The following is a 20,659-nucleotide window of genomic DNA, read 5'->3' on the forward strand; positions in this document are numbered from 1 at the left end:
CCTCCTCTCCATTCACAGGTGGCTTGCTTCTAAAGACCAGTGGCCGATGCAATCTGCAGAGATAATGTTGAGTTTGACCGTGGTTCTGCTGGTGACGTGGAACTTAGGGAGTAAGTACAGTTTCAGGGAAGAGGATCCAAGGGGAGATCCTGGATAGTTTCTAGCCCTTAGAGGAATTTCCATTAACTCATGGGACATCACATCAGAGACTCTTTCATGATAAGAAAGAAAATGAGCAAAATGCTGAACTTGCAGAGCCTGCAGGCTGGGAGACTCACCTACTGCTCTTTATGGAAGTACACAGCTTGTAACCAGGAACTGGGGCTTTTTGCTTGTGTTAGAATAAAAGCAATATAAATTAACACAAAGGAAACAAAATGCATGTTTCTTGGCAAAGGCTGATGCTGACAATGCATAGGGGAAAGCATAATAACTTCAGTGTCAAGGCCTTTGCTTGACTCACATGGACATTGTAGGGGTCAGAAGTAAGGAGAGACTTCTGATACAATAACAGAGAAAGAGGAAATTAAGATCCTTTGGGACTAGACTGATGAGGGTCAGAAATTAATTTGGGGACATCAGCATCACAAGCATGAATTTCTAATTTTAGACACTGCTTATGCATCAAAAGGAGTGCAAAGCTTGTCTAAAACACTGCTTGTACAGAAAGTTTCAGAAAGAATATGTGAAAATATCACAATACAAATACAATTCTGTAATGGAGATGATTGTTTCATGTGGGTTTTTATACTGCTCACCGAGTGGGTCTGGCCTCTTCCAGGAGCGCAGGAGAGCATCTCTTGGGAGGTCCAACGTTACGATGGCTGGTACAACAACCTGCTGCACCACAGCCGTGGCTCGGTGGGTGAGTGCCAGGCCTGGGGATGAGGATGGTGGGGTTGGGTGAGGCGGCACCTTGGCATCTGACTCACTTTATGACTGAGAGAGAAACCCTTTCTGACTTGAGCCTCAACCAGTCAGGTAAGCAGGCAGTGCCATCTCTTGTGGCCCTTAGAGGTGACTGTTTGCACTCAGGGTGGGTCCCTAGATGCACCTAAGAGTCCTGTTAGAGCAGTCTGGAGGGGCCCAGAAGGCCACCTTTGTTTCTCATGTCCTGGCCTTGCCACTTTTACCTGCCGCCTGGGCAATATCTGCAGGTCATGCTGGTGTTAGATCAGTCCCTGAGCAGAGCTGTGCCTCTATGGGGCTATTCAAAATATCCATGGCAGGGAGGGCCCAGCTACTCCCAGCAGGAGTTTCAGTGACAGTCAGGGATCCTGGAGCTGAGAAAAAGCATCTTCAGCCAGAATCAGCATGCAGTTCAAGCAGCATTCAACACAAGGCCAGAGACAGAAGAGTTCATGGTCCAGGCATGCTAGACCAACTCTTTTTCTGCGCTGCACAGGGCAGATACTGTGCTGTTGGGCTGCTGTGCAGTATGGACTGGTCTGTACTGGGCCAGGCATGTGGGATTTCCCTGTGCCAGTTGTGAGCTGCTTTGTCATGCTTATAACCAGCCTGTGGGCCCACTATCAGGAGATGTCCCTGAGCCAGGGACCAGGGTGGATCAGGGAGGATCTTACCTAAAATATTAAAGGTTATGAATCCTCCTATTTCCTGCAGCCCAGATCGGTTGCCTACATGTGTCACAAGGCATGGTGGCAATTACAGCTTCCTCTGAGTCTGAATGGCTGACTCAACATGTGTGTCATCAGCCCTCTGGTTACACCAAGGCCTGTCAGAGAGGTCCAGCAGGTCCCTGGCAGAGATGATCTCCCTCTTCCAGAGCAGATGGATCAGACCTTAACATTTGGAAACAAACCTATGGAAACTAAGCCAGTAGTTCAGGATTTCCTCCAGCTCTGAGGAGTTCCATCAAATGAAGCTCACCACATTGGTGAAGAGCCTTTTGAAACAAACTCTCTCATCAGTGAGAAATGACCTCCTGCCTGTGGGCTGTTCAGTTATGAGACAGGGAGTGGGTGCAAAGTTTCCCTCATCTTCTCCCTTGTCTCTCTGCCTCTCTGGCTGTTTCCTCTCCTGTTTCCTACGGTGCTGACAATCACCATGCTTGTGCAGGATTATATAGTCAATGTGGGCATCTTAACATCACCCCAGTTACCCACTGGAGCACACCACCCCAGACCTCTAGGAGGCAATGGGGATGCACATGGACCAGAGAAGGACACCTGAAAGGGAACATGCCCATGGAGGATCCCTGCTAGTTTTAAGAGTTCTGACCCCAGTGCTGCAAGAAGTTTTGGGTGTTGGTACTAAAACTTACATGCGCTTGGCCATTATAAGCATCAATGCCATCCTCTTGCTCTCTTCTGGGACCCTCGCACACACCAGCATACCCTGCTCTTGTTGCATCTCCTGTCAGGTGCCATCAGAACCATGCTGTGTTGCTTTTGTGCCGCAGGTGCTAGGCTGCTGCGTCTCCTGCCAGCCAATTACGCGGATGGTGTCTACCAGGCACTGCAGGAGCCCCATGTGCCCAACGCTCGCCAGCTCAGCAACACGGTGGCGCGGGGACCCTCCGGGCTGCCCTCCCGCAGGAACGTAACTGTGCTGGCTGTCTTCTTTGGTGAGAGCTGGGGCCTGGCAACAAGTGGAAAAAAAGTTGGTTTCTCGTACCCCAAGGCCATGTGTCAGAGTGCTCCTCACCCACTGCTCCATAGCAGACCCACGCCTGAAAGATAAAGCCTTGGGTATCACCAAGTACTGTCCAGCCAAGACAGCTTGCATGAATTTTCGGTGACCTTTGGCTGTTGTTCCAAACGCTGATATTTATCGTTTGGGAACTTCCTCATTTGTTTTAGTGGTAGAGTTACACCGTTGCAAAATGCCTGACAGATGCAATAAGAGCCACACCATGAATGATTGCTGGGCAGAACTGCTGCAAGTTGGAGCAGTTTTTGCTGTTGCTCAGGAACTTGGCAGGGTCTTGGATCTCCAAGCCTGGGGACATCTGTCTGTGGGAAATACCCTCAGCTCATTGGGAAAACAGGCTGAACTTGTCAAAGCAGTGGAGACACCCAGCTCCCTGCACAGCTTAAGGTGCTACATCCCCATACACCCAAGCCAGGGTGCTGGGCCCCAGGATGGGCCACTGGAGGGGAAGACACTAGTGCAGTACCATTTAGCTTCTCCCTGGAGGTAGTTTTTCCCATCACACCAGAGCTCAAATGGGCCAACAGCAGCCACTGGGCTCAGCATCGGCAGCAACCCTTGGCCTTGAAGGCCCCAGGCAAGGAGGAGCTCAGGGAATAGTGGCTAAATGCAGAGCCTTGTGCCTGGTGAAGTGGTGCCAGCAGCTGGTGGTCTCCAAACATCCACTGGCTGAGTTTCTCCACCCTGGTTCCTGAATGACCCTACCCTACTCATGAGGTCTGGCTAGGGGCACCTGGAGCCTTGTTCCTGTGGGCTGGAGCTCAGCACATCTGGGCTCCAGCCCAAAGTGACTTTTTCAAAATCACGGAGAAAACCAGCAGCGAAGGCGGGAAGGAAACCAGTCTTGCTGCACAGGGTGGTCCACTCAGCCCATGTACAACTTGGTTGCCCACCATCACATCCTGCTCCAAGTGTTGGTGACAGTCTTCCCAGCTGCTGACCTTGCTTGGGTCTTTGCCAGGTTTTCACGTGCTCTTGGACATCCTGGGTACAGAGAAACCTGGCTGCCCTGCTGAGTTCCTGAACATCCACATCCCATCTGGAGACCTCATCTTCGACCCTGCAGGCACTGGAGACGTGGTCCTGCCTTTCCAGCGCATCCACTGGGCAACAGAGACAGGGCAGAGCCCCAACAGCCCTCGGGAACAGGTAGGTAGTGTTTCCTTTGCTCTTGCCTTTTGGCTAAATTCCTTGGTACCCAGCAATGGGGTCTGTAGCAGCCAAAATAATGTTTGCAAAAATTAAAGAGAGCACCACTGGTTCCTTAAAAACATACATCTCTCAAATGTCTGAGCCAATTGCAAATGAAACCAAAGCACAGCTCCAAGGTACTGGTTCACACAGAGCATCATTTGTGGTTGCACATGGTCGGTACTTTTCCTGGCCAAAGGAAATGCAATTACTCTAAATCTGCCTGTGCCATCTATTTTAATGCAAATTTTAGTATCTTGCATGGTTTGTGGCAGGTGGAAGAGGAAAGGGTAAAGCAGGAGCAATTAGTAGTTTTCCTTGGCTGCCAAAGTTGTTACCACTTCAGTCAAAATGAGCAAAGGTAGGGCTGCCTGTGTCTGGTGAAACAAGTGATAACTGCAGCCTTTTTAGTGCAAGTGTAATGAACTTCCATAACCAATTTGTACACCTGTGCTGCTCTAGAAGGCCAGTAGTTACGGCATATTTTTTAAGGCACCAACTCTTACCCTTAATAATGTATGAAAAAACTGAGCCGGTACTGTCATAAAGTTGTAAAGCTTCTCTGAATTTAAGTCACTTTGGAAAAAATCCAGATTTCCCCCAGTTTCTCTGTACTTTGCTGCTGAGGTTGAATGTGTTCCCAAGCCCATGTGCTTTTTCTTTTGTGCTGGAAAGTTTCCCAGTCACAATCACCAAAGCAAAATAGGCCCTGAACCTTTCACATGACAAACCATGATGAGACCAGATTAGCAAGTCATGTTTTTAGCAGTATTTCAAACCTTAGAAAAATGAAAAATCCAGGGTGTTTTCATGAAAACATTTGGCAGGGGAGATATTCGACATGCTGCCAGGGCAGTGGGACTCCCTGCTGTGAGGGCAGGGCTACCAGAGCCTTATGTAGGGATTCACAGATGTCTGCTGCTGGTCATGGTTGAAAATAAATGGGAAAAAGCCCCAAAATGTACTTCTGAAAAACCTGTGCCTGGTCTTTTGCTGTATCTGGTGCTAATTCTTGCAGTTTGCATAAAGGTTGTTGGTGTATATATTTGCATCCTGACAGTTCTTGTTAAAACAGAGGATGGGTGGCTGCTTTGCAGGACCAAAAGGGACAGGTTGGGGCTTTTCAGGCACTTTTTGCAGATTTTCACTGAGACCCCAGTGCCTGTTAATGCCCATTCCCTGTGCCTGCCCTAGATCAACGAGGTGACGGGCTGGCTGGACGGAAGCTCCATCTATGGCCCCTCACAGTCCTGGAGTGATGTCCTGAGGAACTTCTCAGGGGGAAAGCTGGCATCGGGGCCCAGCGGGCGCCTCCCAAGGGAGACAGACGGGAGGGTTCCCATGTGGAAGGCGCTGGATCCATCCACAGGACAGGGTGGCTCCCAGGGAATCTACGGTAATTGTGGCATCCTCTTTGGGTTTTCACTTGCTTGGCTCCACCTCTGACCATGAGTAGGAGGAGCAGGTGGTCCCTGAAGCTGAGCCCAGAGGGGATCCCAGGAAAGGGTATGGGTGTGCGGTGAGCCAGGACACGCAGGTCAGCAGTTCCATGGGAGAGCAGGCAGTTTCCCAGCCCAAGGGACAGGAAGACAGGTGCCCCAGTGAAGGCTTCACAGCAAAGACATGCCATGAACGTAAGGTGCCACAACCCCAGGAGGCAACAGGTCATTTCCCAGCCAACACAGAGAGACCTGTGGGTGCTGATCCCTCTGATCCAAGGCGAACTCCTCTGGGGAAGGGGGCTGCCACCAATAAAAACCTGCTCAGCTTGCTTTGAATTCCTCACCTGCCTGACCTTTTGTCCATGCTGGGGGCCTGGTGCTGCTTCTTGCATGCTCAGGCTGCTTCTGTCCCTGGAGAGGAGGGAGGGGTTGAGGGGATGAGGGGATGCTGGGCTGCAGCCACAGGTCTGGGGTTGCTCCTCCAGCCATGGGCAAACCTAGACCCAGTGGCAGCATCCCCCACTGATGGTCCCAGTGGCTCTTGCAGACCTGGGAAGCGCCTGGGGGAATGAGAACCTCTTCCTGCAGGCTGAGAGCATCACCTGGTTTCGGTACCACAACCACCTGGCCACAGTGCTGGCCCAGACACACCCCACCTGGTCCGATGAGGACCTCTTCCAGCACACTCGCAAGTGGGTCATCGCCAATTTCAGGTGAGGGATGGACCACCCCCCTGCAGCTCTGCTGGGACCCTTGACATCCTCCCCAACACTGGCCCTGACCCAGGTCCCCTGTGCCCTAGAGCATCGTGCTGTATGAATGGCTGCCAACCCTGCTGGGGAGAGACGTCCCGGAGTACAAAGGTGAGGGCATGGGGGCAGTGCTGTGTGGGGAGACCAGGGGAGCTGGGGGATGAGGCAGGAGAGGGAGCTTGGCCCCCTTTCCCTCCAGCCTGGCTGCTGGACCGTGGCTGCTGCCCCACAGGTTACCAGCAGCACCTGGACCCCAGCCTCTCACCAGAGTTTTTGGCGGCTTCAGGGCAATTCCTGGCCACCATGGTGCCACCAGGCATTTACAAGAGGTAGGAGCAAGCTGGTGGGGCTGTGGGAGAGCGGTGTCTGTGCCAGAGAAGGGGATGCCCAAGAGGAGGTGGTGGCTGAGCATGGGCCCAGTCCCTTCCCCACATCCTGCCCCTCGCGGGGACAGTTGAGACCCGGGAGCTGTGGGTCCAGCCCTTCTCTTCTGTTCCAGACACCCCAGGTGCCAGTTCCAGGAAGTGCCTGGCCCTGGTGGCCCGTTCCCAGCAGTGCGGCTCTGCAACAGCTACTGGAGCAGAGAGGTACGGGTAAGGGGGCATGGGGGTCCTGAGGACATGTCAGACTGGCCGGGGGGGCTTCATTCCTTGCTTTATGTTATGGAAGACACCACAGGGATCTGAAAGGGAAATTGGGTGGGGAGCGTGACAGCTAACCAAGGGAGTGTGAGCTCTTCCCCATCCAGACATCCCCAGATACCACCTTCATCTGCGGCAGGCTCAGACCTCAGGGTTGAGCTGATGTGGAGAAAATGAGCTGGGAAGAAGTCCCTGGGTCTGCACCCCTATGGTCACCAGTTCAGGGGTGTGGGGCTGCCCCATGTTCTCAGTCCTGTGAGGAATCATCTGCTCTTCCCCTCAGAGCACCAGGCTGCAGCAGGCAGACGATGTGGACAACCTCCTGCTGGGGATGAGCTCACAGATTGCAGAGCAGGAGGACAATGTTGTGGTGGAAGATCTCCAAGGTCTGCACTCCCCCGTACTGCAGCTGGCACATCAGTGGGGGGGGACCCTCTCTCCCAGGGCTGTGCAGGGGCTGAGGTGGGGAGACAGGTCCCATGGCCACTGCCATCAGCACCCAACCACATGCTCAGACCAGCTTCAGCCTTGTTAATGGAGGTGCAGAGAAGCTGCAGGACATAAGCATGTCCATGGGACTGTCCTGACAAGAACATGAACGTGGAGATGATCTCCATGTTCAGCATGGCCCATGGCAGAGGAATGAGGCCAGCCCAGCAGCTATGGCAGTTGGTGTTGCTCCTCCAGCTCTGCCTTGCCATCACCATGGCTTCAAATCCACCCACAGATTACTGGTATGGGCCCCTGAAGTACTCCCGCACTGACTACGTGGCCAGCTGGTTTCAGCGTGGGCGAGATCTTGGCCTGCCCACCTATAACCAAGCCCGGGAGCGATTTGGGTTGGAGCCTCTCCAGAGCTGGTCAGACCTTGCCCCACACCTGGAGCAACAGGTAACAGGAACTGGTCTGGGCACGGAGAGAGTGTGGGTCAAAGGATGTTGGGGCAGTCCAGGCAGTAACTGGCTTCTCCAGCAATGTAGGAAGTGGGGCATCCGTGTGCTAACTTATTTTCATGCCTGCAGGGCTATTGCATTGGTGTAACTGTGCAGTTACACGGCACGACTATATATATCCTGCCCTGGTGCTAAGCTCCCACGCAGCTGGATGCTCTGCTCCTCCTGGAGCCGAGATGCGCTGGGACTGATGCTTAGTTGCTCAAGTCCAAGCTGTGAGCTCAAGGGTGTGTGGGGCTGAGCATCTTCACAGCCCATGGACATGTGATGCCTGAGAAATGCATGTTCCTCACTCCTTCTGAGACTTGCCAAGACTTTCTGATGCCCTGGCAGAATTCCTTCTGCTCACATGTGCCGTGTGGGTTTCTGGCCAGGTGCTGGAGAAGGTCGCTGTGCTGTATGCCAACAATACAGCTGGGCTGGAGCTGCTCCCCGGAGGCATGCTGGAGGCTGACAGCTCCCTCTTCAGTGCCATCATCCTGGACCAGTTTGTGCGCCTGCGTGATGGTGACAGGTTTTGGTTTGAAAACACCAAGAATGGGTAAATGCCTCTTCCCCATCTGGCAGGCTGCCCACTGCTCTGCAAGCCCCCGTAACACATCCTCCAGCTTCCTCAGTTCCTAAAACAGTGCCAGGAGTGAAACCCTCCTGCTGCTGCCCGGTGACACCCAGGGCCACCATCTGGCCCCGTATCTTTTTCCCCAGGCTGTTCACAGCAGAAGAAATTGGAAAGATTCGTAACACCACCTTCCACGACATCCTGGCTGCCGTCACCCACGCAGACCCCACAGACCTCCAGCCCCACGTGTTTGTCTGGAGAGAGGGTGAGTGCTGCGTGTAAAGGCAGGGCACCGGGAGCAAACAGCACTGGCAAGTTAGGGAGGAAAGCAGACCCATCTTGGTGACACAGATGGTGACTCAGTGACACAGGGAAAGCACTGGGCTGGCAGTTCCTCCAGCCTGACACCTGCTATGCCCCTAAGCCAGCGAAATGTGTGCAAGATACAAGGGTTGCTTATAGGTGAGGCAGGCAGCACTGACATTGAAAGTGGGCTGAAGTCCAGGCAGGTGAATTGCATGAGGCCTGGAAGGATGTCTGGGTACAAAAATACAACTGATGCCCTTGAAAGTCATGCTAGGGTTAGAACTCAGCCTCTGCCTACCCACACTGTCACGCTCCTCACTGACGTGTCCTCTAGCTCCTTCTCTATACAAGCACACACAGGTTGCAGGTTAAACTGATGAGTGACCTGAAACATCATGGAGTTTGCAGATGAGTTAAGCTTTGTGTACCATAACTGTGTATCATTCCCTACTTTTGCCTTTAATTGCACTAACCCCTACATATGCCCTGGGTGTTGTACTGCAACACCCCCCCATACCCACCCCCTCGCCTAGCTGCTCCATTGACTGGGCTGTTGGTTAACCAGCCCTGTTGGAAGAGCTGGCCAGGTGTTCCTGCAGATGTGGTTGCAACAGCAGTACGACCTGCATCAGCTGGCTTTCAGCTTGGGGAGAACCTGGAGCTTGCACTCCAGCACATGTTGGGTTCACAGGAGACTAGGAGCAGCCTAGTCCTGTGCCTGCTGTGCATCCCTCACCCTGGTGCCCTCCTGCACCATCCTTAAAATGAGCTTTCCTCTCCCTCCTGCTGCCATGCTTAGGGTGAGGTGAGGCCAGACACAGCAGTATGCCTTTTCTTCTTGGGATCTTGCCACACCCTTCCCACTTACTGAAAGCATTTTATTTGGTGCACATTTGAACCCTTGCAAGGAGTTTTCATTCCCTTGGCTTATGTTCCATGCAATTGTACCAGGAGGACTCCCTGGGTTTGCAGCACCCAGATGAGCAGAGGCTCTGAGCCCCAGTTTGCCATGGCCCAGGGTGCTTCTTGCTCAGCCCATCCCATCAGGTGAGATGATGGAACTGAACTCCCAGAGTACTCAAGTCCAGTTCTGCACTTGCTTTGTTCTGGCAGGCAAAGGTTCAACCTGGAAAAAAACAATTGTTCCCTAAGATATGGAGTTTAACTCAAGCACCCCAGTTTTGCAGTGCTCCCTGGGTCACTTGGCAACAAACCTCACCATCATCTTAATGCAGAGGTTCCTGGGGACGATGGAGGTGAGATGGGTAAAAGGTCCATGACACTCACAGCCTGTCTCCCCACATGCAGGGGACCCGTGCCCCCAGCCCCAGCAGCTGACGGCTCAACACCTGGCCAACTGCACGCCCTTGATGGTGCTGGACTACTTCGAAGGCAGTGGCACAGGCTTCGGGATCATCATTGTTGTCCTCTGCTGTCTGCCTTTAGGTTTGCCACTCCGTTTCTTTACCCATCTCCTTTTCTACTGGAGAAAGGGGCTAAGTGCCTATGGACCAAGCACGTCCCAGCAGGTGCTGCTGAGTCCTGGTCACTCCATGGTCCTTGAGATGGCAGGGTCCTTGGGCACCAGGAGGGAGCAGGGCTTTCATGGAGCATCTCCGCATTAAATAAATCCACACAGCATTGAACCAGGGGTGATGTGGAAGAAATAAATCATGCAGGTGATGCTGCCAAAGTGGAAAGGAGCTTTATGATATCTCATTCCTCCTTCTCCCCTGTGTCCACAGTGACTCTGTTTGTTGCCTGGATCGTTGCTGTTTTCCGCAAGAGAGATTTCAAGAAGCTGCAGAAGGAGCAGGGCCCCAGTGTGCGGAGGGAAGTGACCAGCGAGGCGATATGCGGTGAGGTGGCACTGTCAATCCTATGATGGCATCTGGTGATGCTGCTGAAGTCAGGGCACATCCCAAGGCAGGCTGGGCTTGGAGATTATATCCAGACTGGATATAAGGAGAAACTGTTTCCCCAGGAGGATAGCCAAGCAGTGGAGCAGGTAGCCCAAAGTGGTGGTGCAATCTCCGTCATATCTAAGACCTGACCAGATAAAGCCTTGAGCAGACTGGCCTGACCCTGTAGCTGGTCCTATTTTGGGCAGGAGGTTGGGCGAGAGACCCTTCCAACCGAAGTCCTTTCCAACCTGAGTCATCCTATGACCCTTTAATTCCAGCCCTCTCCAGATCACACCTTACCTGAAGGAAACCTATGCAGAGCAGCTGCACTGGTAGCTCCAGGATAGGGACTGTATCTCCTTGCTCTGGACAATGGAAAAATCCTGCCTCCCTGCTCCATGGTCTGTACTCCTTCTGTGCCCATGCACTTGAGCTCTGCAATTGGGAGAGCATAATTTTGCTTTCAGCATGTGTGTCTGGTCATGAAATCACTCCCAAACTGCATCTTGGTGAAGGAGGTGCTGGGATGAATAGGAGGAGCCCAGGTGTGCATTTCCAGCTGAGTCCTGTGCTCTCTCCCATCAGCCATGGAGTGGCACGGTCCCAGGACAGACAGCTCTCCTGTCTACGTCCAGCTCCAAACTGATGAAGTGCTCAAAGTGCTGGATGGGAGAGGGTCTGTGCTCCGGAGCATCAGCCTGAAAGCCCATCAAAGGGTGGAGGTGATCCTCTCCAGCAACAAAGCGAACAGAGCTCTCCTCCTGAAGAGACCCAAGGAGTATGACCTGGTGAGTACTATGATGCCTGAGGTATGATACCTTCCCCTGGACTGTCCACAGTCCTCTCCTGCTGCTCATGCACAACTCCTGAGAACCACCAGGTCCAGCTCATACCATGGAGTGACCACTGTGGTGAAAAGCGTCAGCACTCACATCCCAGCTGAGCCTCTGCTGCTCGCAGCCACTCCATGGTGTCTTCTGCAGGTGCTGCTTTTCAGCGAGGAGGCAGAGAGGAGAAACTTCATTGGGAAGCTACGAGGCCACTTGGAGGAGAGCAGCCTTCGTCTGCATGTGTCTGAGATGAAGGAGCAGAACCTGATGAAACGGGCAGTCACTCAGGAGCAGAGAAAACAAATGCTGGAGACTTTCTTCAGGCACCTGTTTGCTCAGGTCAGTAGAAGTGTGGCAGGCTCTGATGCATGGGGGAAGGTGTTTCTGTATTGATTAAGCCATGAACGTTGCTGCTGTCGCTCACTGTAAGAGCTGGTAAGCTATGCACAAGGAATCTGCCAATACTTTAGGACCAAGAGACATTTTCCCTTGGAGAAGACAAAGGGAGTTCTGTTGTGGTGATGTAAGTGTCTAAAGTTACAAAGAGAGTTGTGGATGATGTAACTGAGGTCTCCATGATGGTCACTGGCATTTAGTACGACAGTCACATTGTGTAGGAGACACACGGGACTTTCCTATGGTATCTCCCATGAGTTTTGTGCCAGGAAAGCCACTGGTCCTTGTGCAACAGGTCAGGCAAGTGAACACCAGCCTTCTGCTCTGCCAGCACTCATGGCATTTCTTTTGTGGGTTACAACCGGCAGGTGCTGGAAATCGACAGGTCCGATGCTGGAGAACTCAACTTTGAATCTTCACAGAAGGCAAAGGAGTCTCTAGTGTGTGAGCTGAGCAGGGCAGAGTTTGCCGAGGCCCTGGGACTCAAAGCCCACTCCATGTTTGTGGACTCTATGTTCTCCCTGGCTGACAAAGATGGCAACGGCTACATCTCCTTCCGGGAATTCCTGGACATCTTGGTGGTCTTCATGAAAGGTGGGAGCTGGAGCTGGTTAATGTTTTCATCTGTTGCCCTCAGTGCTGTTTCTAGGCTCTGCCAATGCCACCAGCAGAGTGATGCATCCAGCAGGTCAATCCGTAGACACTCCTACAGATTAAAATTCCCTTCACTTAGGACAGCTTCAGCTTGAGTTATGGGGCAGTGGCAATGCAATTATGTCTTCTGAAAGACTTTTCATGAAGGGAGCTATCTTTCACCACCATAGACAACTCTGCCCTCTCTCCTGGGTGGACCATGCATCCTGTCCTTGAGAGACGATAGTAACTGATCTTCCCTAAATGACAACTGGAATAATGAATTCATAAATGGAGGTGATGAATGCCAGATTCAATCAAAGCAGCGCCCAGAAAAATCATTGCTGTGCAAAAGCACGTTTTCAGTTTGCAAAATAATGTACAAGAAAGAATGTGTATCTACCTGATTTTTTACCTTGCACTTGAGAAAGTCAAGTGCGAGAAAGGGCAGCACGCTATTCACGTTCAGTCACTAGTCAAGCTATGATCAGCAGTGTGCTTTCAGTGTTGACGTTTGCTGCTGCAGGTCCATACTCTAGAGACAATGCTTGAGAGCACATTTGTTGATGAAAATAGGATCTTGTTCTTACTTACTTGTTCTTACCACTAGGGTCCCCAGAGGAGAAGTCCAAGGTGATGTTCAGGATGTATGACATTGATGAGAATGGGTTCCTCTCCAAGGAGGAGTTTCTGAGGATGCTCAGGTACTTCTCTTCATCTTTCAAGATGTTTTTGCAATGTCTGTAAACACAGATGTCTTCAAAAGCAGCTCCATTTCTGTGCTTCACTCACCGAGTGTGCCACACGAGAGCCCATGGGCTCCCGCAAAACTGGTCTGGGGCTCTGCCTTCTGTTGTTTGAAGGACTCAAGCTGTGGCCCTCTGAAGTTCCCATCTCTCCTCATTGCTACAGGTCCTTCATTGAGATCTCCAACAACTGCCTGTCAAGAGACCAGGCAGAGCAGGTGACAGAGTCCATGTTTCGGGCCTCAGGGTTTCAGGACAGGGATGAGCTGACATGGGAGGATTTCCACTACATGCTGCGGGACCATGACAGCGAGCTTCGTCTCACCCACCTCTGCGTCAAAGGTCAGTGGGCAGGAGCAGTGGGTGACCCCAGACCCTGCAGGGCTGTAGGTGATGGGCAGCACCCAGTACATAGCTCCCAAATCTTGTCCCATCAATCTCTCCAACCCAACTGCAGTATTGGGGCATCAGCTGTTGCTCCATGTGTGACACTTTTGGGTCAGCTCAGAGCCTCTCCCCACCACACCCCTGCCCAGGGGCGATGCCTAAACCTTGTCCACCACATCTCACAGATCCTTGAACAGCTGTTTGTCCTTTTGGCTTTTCAAAGGTGTCCCTGAGGTGCTCAAGCAAAACCTTTACAGCCGCGTCTCCTTCATAAAAAAGAAAGAGCCAAAAGGGTAAGCTCTCCTCCTGAGCCTTGCTGCTGCTATTTCTTCTTCTCTTTCTGCCCTGATGCACATCCATCCTTCACCTCAGCTCCTCCAACAAATGCCCTCACTGTCTGTTTGCACACCTAGCACTGGAGAAGGGGGATGACAGTGCTGGGACATGGCCGTGAGCAAGCCCAATGCTTTGGTGGGGCTGCTGCCCTCCTCCCCTGTCACCCAGGCAGGCAGAGAGGAGATATTGCCTTCTTCAGAGCCCCCATTGCATCCGTATGTGGGGATGTGGGCATCCTACCTTGCTTTTCAAAGAAGTGGGTTAACCTGGAGTGAATCCAGCCCATGTACCATGCAGTTAAAGCTAACACGGGCAGGCCTGCAGAAAGAACTAAATGTCTTCTCAGCTGAGCCTGACATGGAAAGTAGAGAACTGGGGGAAATTTTGCCAAGCCCTTCCTGCAAATACAGCTTTGGGCTAGAGATAGCTCTATTTCCAACAGAACCATCTCAGAGGAGGAGAAAGACCCAAACCTGGACACCATGAGCCACTTCATAGAGCAAGAAGGACGAGAACTGAGGAAGAGGCCAGGCAGAAAGTAAGTATACTGTCTCCTCGCCAGGTGCGCTTCTCAGGTTTGGGTTCAGCCATTTGCTGTTTCTCATGTTTCTGTGTCACACGCCCTCCGGTCAAAGGGCACTGCTGCAAGGAACCAGCACCCCAGTGACGGTGGTGCAACGCAGGGAAGGGATGCGAGACCATCCCTGCAGGAGGTGCCCCAGTCCAGGCAGGCACATCACAGCCTCTCGCTGGCCAAGGAGCTACGGGAACAGCCCTGTCTCAGTAGGGATGGTGCCACAGCTGGATCTGGGTGATGTGCCTCTATGAAAAAAACATAACAAAAAAAGTAAATGAAGTGGCCAACTCCAGAGCCTGCAATAGTGTTTAGAGTGGTGTGCCTTGCCTGCAAAGAGAGGCTTTGCCCGGCAGGTCCTGCCTGCACTCCTCTGCCCCTTGGGATGCTGCTGGTTCACCTGTAGGCTCCCTGCGAGAGCTACAGGAGAGACTCTGGTCCTCAATGCTGCGGCAGCAGCAAATACTTCTACAAAGAAGCAGTTATGTGGTTGTTACACATGACCAGGATATCCTGATTTGCCATAATAGCTCCGACAAACTTCCCCTACCTTGGGATCAGTTTGGAGGGCTGAACATTACTATGAAAATTATCTTTCACAGTTCTTATCTACAGTTTAGTTTAAGAGTCACTATGTGTACGTTTGTTGCCAGCTTTCAAAGGTGTATAGACTGGGATGACCTGAGATCAGCCGCTGACACTGTGCTCTTCAGGTCGCTGCCCCCACTGGTGTGCAGAGGCAGTCACAGTGCTATACAGGGAGGAAGACCCAAACCTGGGCTGTGTGTCCCTGAGCCATACCTTGCCAGCTAAGCCTCAAAATGACACCAGCCCCCTTATATTTTCCAGGGTGAATCAGTACCGGCTGCATTTGTACACTGAAGCACAACGGAAGAAGTACAAGCGGAACAAAGTTCAGCAGAAGATCCAGGAGTTCAAGCGCTTCGTTGAGAATTACCGGCGCCATATTGTCTGTGTGGTCCTCTTCTCCGCCATCACTGCTGGTGTGTTCGTGGAGAGAGCCTACTGTGAGTGCCCATCCAGCTTGGCTGCCCCAGATGTGGAGGGGTGTGTGGGCTTGGCTCCTCAAAGCTAGTGGTTGCATGGACTATGCTGGGGTGTGAAAGGTCCCGGCACAGCTTTAGGCAATAGTGTTGGTCCTCCCCTGGAATAACCAAAAGTTATTCTGGGGTTGTAGGGGACCTCTGGAGGGGTCTGGTCCAACACCCTGCTCAGAGCAAGGTCAATTTCAAAGCTGAATCAAGGCTGCTGGAGCCTTTGTCTTAAGAAGCTTTGAGGAGCTCCAAGGTCAGAGATCCCACCACCTCATTGGGGCTTAACTAGTTTTTGACCATCCTCCCCGTGAAGAGTTTTTATTTTACATCAAACCTTAATTTCCTTCAGTGAAATGTATGCTGTCGCCTTTTGGCCTTTCGCTGTACATCACTGAGTTTGGCACTCTTCCCCTCCCTAACACCCATTAAGTTGTTGCAGACAGCTACAAGGTATTCCCTGACCCATCTCCTCCAGCCTGAACAAGCCCATTTCCCTCAGTCTTTCCCCTACGTGACATTCTCCAGCTCCCACCCACCCTGGTGGCCTCCACTAGACTCATTTCAGTTTGTTGACACCTCTCATATTGGGATGCTCAACTGAGGACACAACACCAAGGTGCAGTTACAGTGCCCAGCAGAGGACAATCCTCTCCCTTGACTTCTGAGGAGACTGTCACCCAGCAGCTCTGGGGGGTCTGACACAAAGAATCGTGCCCCTGTCCCCACACAGCCCAGTCCTTCGTGACCTTTTCTTGGTGAAGCCACACAGCTGGCTGTCCCCTTGTTGCAGGAAGGGTCACGGTCCTCAGTGCCAGGCATACTGACACCCCCTCTGTTCACTCTCCCTAGACTACACCTTTGCATCCCCCAGCACTGGAATTACTCAGACCACCTTCGTGGGGATCATCATCTCTCGGGGATCAGCTGCCTGCATCTCCTTCATGTACTCCTACATCCTGCTTACCATGTGCCGCAACCTCATCACTGTCCTGCGGGAGACCTTCCTCAATCACTACATCCCCTTTGATGCTGCCGTAGACTTCCACCGCTGGATTGCTATGGCAGCCCTGATTTTCTCAGGTAGGTGGGCTGCTGGGACATGTGCTGCCCATGAACCACAGCTAAAGCAGGAGGACCAGCTCATCATGGCACAGCAGGACCAGGCAGAAGCTTGAAGGCCTGTAAGGAGCCTGCAGAGACAGACACTTTGCACCAGAGAAGAGCAGGTCCCTGGGCACATCAGCAGGGTCTGCTGCATCTCCATCCACAGCAGCAGTGATGCTTCTCTCTCCTGGGTTCTGTCTCTTACAGTGCTCCACACTGCAGGCCACATAGTGAATGTCTACATCTTCTCAGTCATGCCGCTCAGCGTGTTGTCCTGTCTCTTCTCCAGTGTCTTTACAGATGATGGGTAGGTGAAATTTAAAGCACAGTCCAGAGTGTCCTGGGCGGGGACAGGAATGAAAGTGGAAACCAGGGGTTTGCTCTGACCACTCTGTGGTGCTGTCTCTTGTCCCTCTCCAGGTCACAGCTCCCACAGAAGTATTACTGGTGGTTCTTCCAGACTATTCCAGGTGAGACCACCTAGCAGGCACACCTGCATGCCTGTGCTCAGGATGGGCAGCCCTCTGCCCACCCCAGGTGGAGCCCCTGGGGGCTGCCCTGATCCCCCCTGGGACCTCCCCAACCCCTCCTCTCGCAGGCATGACAGGAGTGCTGCTGCTTGTGATCCTGGCCGTGATGTACGTGTTTGCCACCCGCCACTTCCGACGCGTCAGCTTCCAGGGCTTCTGGATCACCCACCACCTCTATGTGCTGCTCTACATCCTGGTAAAGCCTTTAGGCTGGGAGGAAAGGGTGGGTCGTGCTGATGCACTGCAAGCCTGTGGGTCAGTCCAGCTGATGAGATGAAATAGTTGGGGAGATCCCAAGGAGCTGGTGGGCCCAGTCCCAGCTCCCCACTGCTGCTGAGCTGCCACCAAATCAACCATGGGACAATGGCTTGCTGTGCTGAGCACCATCCTGATGGGGGGCTCCTGCCTGCCCAGGTCATCATCCACGGCAGCTACGCACTGATCCAGCAGCCCCGCTTCCACATCTACTTCATCATCCCAGCTCTCATCTACAGTGCAGACAAGCTGCTCAGTCTGAGCAGGAAGAAGGTGGAGATCAGCGTGGTGAAAGCTGAGCTCCTGCCCTCAGGTACCACAACAAACATCCCCGGCCATATGGCATGAGCTCAGCCCAGGCTCTTCAAGAGCGTCGAGGGGCTGCAGTGATGGAGGAACCTACACTACCCAATGTGTCCAGCTCAGCGAACCCCCCTCCCCGCCAGGTGTCACCCACCTCCAGTTCCAGCGGCCACAGGACTTTGACTACAAGTCTGGGCAGTGGGTGCGCATTGCCTGCATGGCCCTGGGCACCACCGAGTACCACCCCTTCACCCTGACCTCAGCGCCGCATGAGGACACGCTGAGCCTGCACATCCGGGCTGTGGGGCCCTGGACCACCCGCCTGCGGGAGATCTACTCCCCAGAGAGCCTGGCCCTCATCGGCAAGCTGCCCAAGGTGAGTCCCATGCTGCTTCTCCAGGGACAGGGACATCCGAGCCCAAGAGCATCTCAGCAATGGGTTCTCAAGCCTTGAATGTGGCAAATATGTGGGCAAGCAGAGGCAGGAGATGTTCTGCTGATGGCTGGCTCCTTTCCAGCTGTATCTGGACGGGCCCTTTGGGGAGGGCCACCAGGAGTGGAACAAGTTCAAGGTGTCTGTGCTAGTGGGAGGAGGCATTGGGGTGACGCCCTTCGCATCCATCCTCAAGGACCTGGTCTTCAAGTCATCCATAAACTCCAAGCTGCTGTGTAAGAAGGTAAGAGGAAGCATCTGAAAGACAAGAGTCCTTCTGAGATGCCTCCTACTGCTGCTGGCCACTTTGGGGTAAAATCCTCCATGATCTGTCTGGGAAGGAGCCCCATGGACATGCATAAGGGTGCTGGCCCCACTCTGAGCCTCATCCCCATGTGCCACAGATCTACTTCATTTGGGTGACACGCACACAGCGGCAGTTTGAATGGCTGGCGGATATCATCCATGAGGTGGAGGAGACAGACAGGAACAACTTGGTTTCTGTACATATCTACATCACACAGCTGGCTGAGAAGTTTGATCTGCGCACCACCATGCTGGTGAGCCTGGCTACCCACCAAGGAGGCTGTCATGCCATGCTGGGCCATCTGACGTGCCGCAATCTCTCTTCCAGTACATCTGCGAGCGGCACTTTCAGAAGGTGCTGAACAAGAGCCTGTTCACAGGGCTGCGCTCTATCACCCATTTTGGGCGCCCTCCCTTCGCACCCTTCTTCAGCTCGCTGCAGGAGGTGCACCCTGAGGTCAGTGCCTGGCTGGGGACAGGCGGAGGGGCACCCACTGACCAGTGCAGAGGACTGGTCCCAGCCTGTCCCTGAGGCCCTTGAGAACTTGGGGCATGAACCCCACTTTCCCTCCGCAGTCAGGATGAGCTGCAAGAGTCAGCAATGACCCGTACCAGCCAAACACACCCTGCTAGGATGAGACCTTGTCTGCAACAGCTGCCCAGAGCTGGCAGAGACCCTGGGGAATCCCATCTTTCTTCCTTGGCCCCAGCAGCTCCACGGGGAGGTGACAACCTTCCCCAAAAGCCTTCTCAGGCTGGAACAGACTGCTTGGCCAGCGTCCGTGCTCAAAGCTGCCAGAGGACAAAGGGCCAAGGGGGGCTGGGCTGGGGGGAGAGCTGGTGCTGCTGGGTTTGACCCCTGTGCCTCCTTCCTTCCCCAGGTGCAGAAGATTGGGGTGTTCAGCTGTGGCCCACCTGGGATGACAAAGAGTGTGGAAAAGGCTTGTCAGCAGCTGAACAAGAAGGACCAGACCTACTTTGCACATCACTATGAGAACTTCTGACCCTACCCCATGCCATTTCACCCTTGGGCTGCAGTCTTCATTGTTCAATCCCAGCACCTGTGCAGCAGTGCTTGGGATGGTCAGGGTCTTGGGCTCCCACTACCACCATCCCCAGGAGAAAGCCATCCATGGCCAAGAGCATGGACACTGAGACCTGCAGAGCTTAGATCAGCACAGGGTGTGCTGGTGAAGTGTTGCTATCCCAGCATCTCCACACACTGAGCCTAGGGCATCCTGCTACCATCCACACAGTCCTGCAGCCCCATGCCCAGGGTCGGGCTGGCGTGACCCCATCCAGAAAACCCAGTGTTCAAGTTAACCCTGTCTCTACCACCTTAATCCCGCAAGACAAAGCTTGTGCTCTGCCAGCTGGCTTGGGGAATCTCTCTGAACAGCCTTGGGGAACAGCCTGGTGCCTGCACCACCTCAATGCATGGCACTTTGCCCCAAGATCCAGGTGGCATACACATGAAGTGAGAAGCCAGAGAGCTCCCCACCATCTCCCTTCCTGAAACAGACTCTGCTTTCCTACCCCACTTACTTGTGCCTGCTTGTCAGCACTCTGAGCCTGCCCTGGGTTTGCATAGGGCCTTAGCTGTGTTTGGGCTGCCACTCTTGCAGGCTGTGATTGAACTTACTTAAATAAAGCTGATTGAAGTTTTAAAACGCTTTCTTGCCTCCTGTAGCAGGGGTCTCAGTCACCTGGAGACTTACAATTCTTGCAGCATAGTGCTGCTCTTGCTCCTGTTGCATATTTATGCCAGTCCACTGGAAAATGGGTTAAACAGAAATGAGTATCCCCTGCGCTGGTGATGTACATGGGGTGGAGGGGGGATACAGATTTGAGTGCAGGCACAACCCCATACGCTGTGTCCTACCAGACCCATCACCCTGAGCAATGCCCCTGCAGTGCCAATGCCACCAGCAAAACCCAGCATGGGAGAAAAATCACAGCTGAGGAGCCCAAAGAGGCTAAGCCATGGGAATAGCTTCAGCCCTCCGGCTGTTAAACAGCCTCCCAAGCCCAAGGGAGTAGGTTTCCATTTCCCAGCAGTTAACAGGGTCTTGCAATGGCCAGTGGTCCCCCAGCTAGACCAGTGGGGCTCCCCCCAGCATGGGAGTCGGGGGCCAGGAGAGCCCCAGGGCTCAGTGAGAAGTCCTGGTTCACACCTGCTGCCAAAAGCTGGGCAGCCTCCCCCTCCCACAGCCATCACACACCCTTTGGCAAGGTGCATTTTAGTAATTCTTGGACAGGCTCTGCTAATACCACATCCAATTACGGGGTCAAGCTCTCGGATAGGTTTGTACCTGCTCAGGCTTACACATTAACAACCCAGTTTACTCTG

At 53.2% G+C, this 20,659-nt stretch overlaps 1 protein-coding gene across 1 annotated transcript; it reads left to right on the plus strand.

Moving 5' to 3' along the window:
* LOC119151789 (dual oxidase 2-like) lies at window positions 1-19,971 on the plus strand. Its single transcript, XM_037396095.1, has 33 exons — window positions 1-110; window positions 782-865; window positions 2,423-2,587; window positions 3,635-3,822; window positions 5,059-5,260; window positions 5,854-6,019; window positions 6,111-6,169; window positions 6,291-6,387; window positions 6,558-6,645; window positions 6,983-7,085; window positions 7,427-7,590; window positions 8,027-8,193; window positions 8,358-8,476; window positions 9,826-9,963; window positions 10,263-10,376; window positions 11,007-11,209; window positions 11,405-11,590; window positions 12,016-12,241; window positions 12,891-12,984; window positions 13,193-13,368; window positions 13,637-13,706; window positions 14,192-14,287; window positions 15,173-15,351; window positions 16,228-16,458; window positions 16,690-16,789; window positions 16,903-16,952; window positions 17,081-17,208; window positions 17,427-17,580; window positions 17,714-17,946; window positions 18,089-18,247; window positions 18,408-18,563; window positions 18,638-18,766; window positions 19,191-19,971. Exons 1-33 carry the CDS (start codon window positions 47-49, stop codon window positions 19,311-19,313), a joined length of 4,611 nt encoding a protein of 1,536 aa, XP_037251992.1. The 5' UTR covers window positions 1-46; the 3' UTR covers window positions 19,314-19,971.
* Window positions 19,972-20,659: the final 688 nt, after the last annotated feature.

This window comes from Falco rusticolus, chromosome 7 (genome assembly GCF_015220075.1).
Source record: "Falco rusticolus isolate bFalRus1 chromosome 7, bFalRus1.pri, whole genome shotgun sequence".
Taxonomy (NCBI): domain Eukaryota; kingdom Metazoa; phylum Chordata; class Aves; order Falconiformes; family Falconidae; genus Falco; species Falco rusticolus.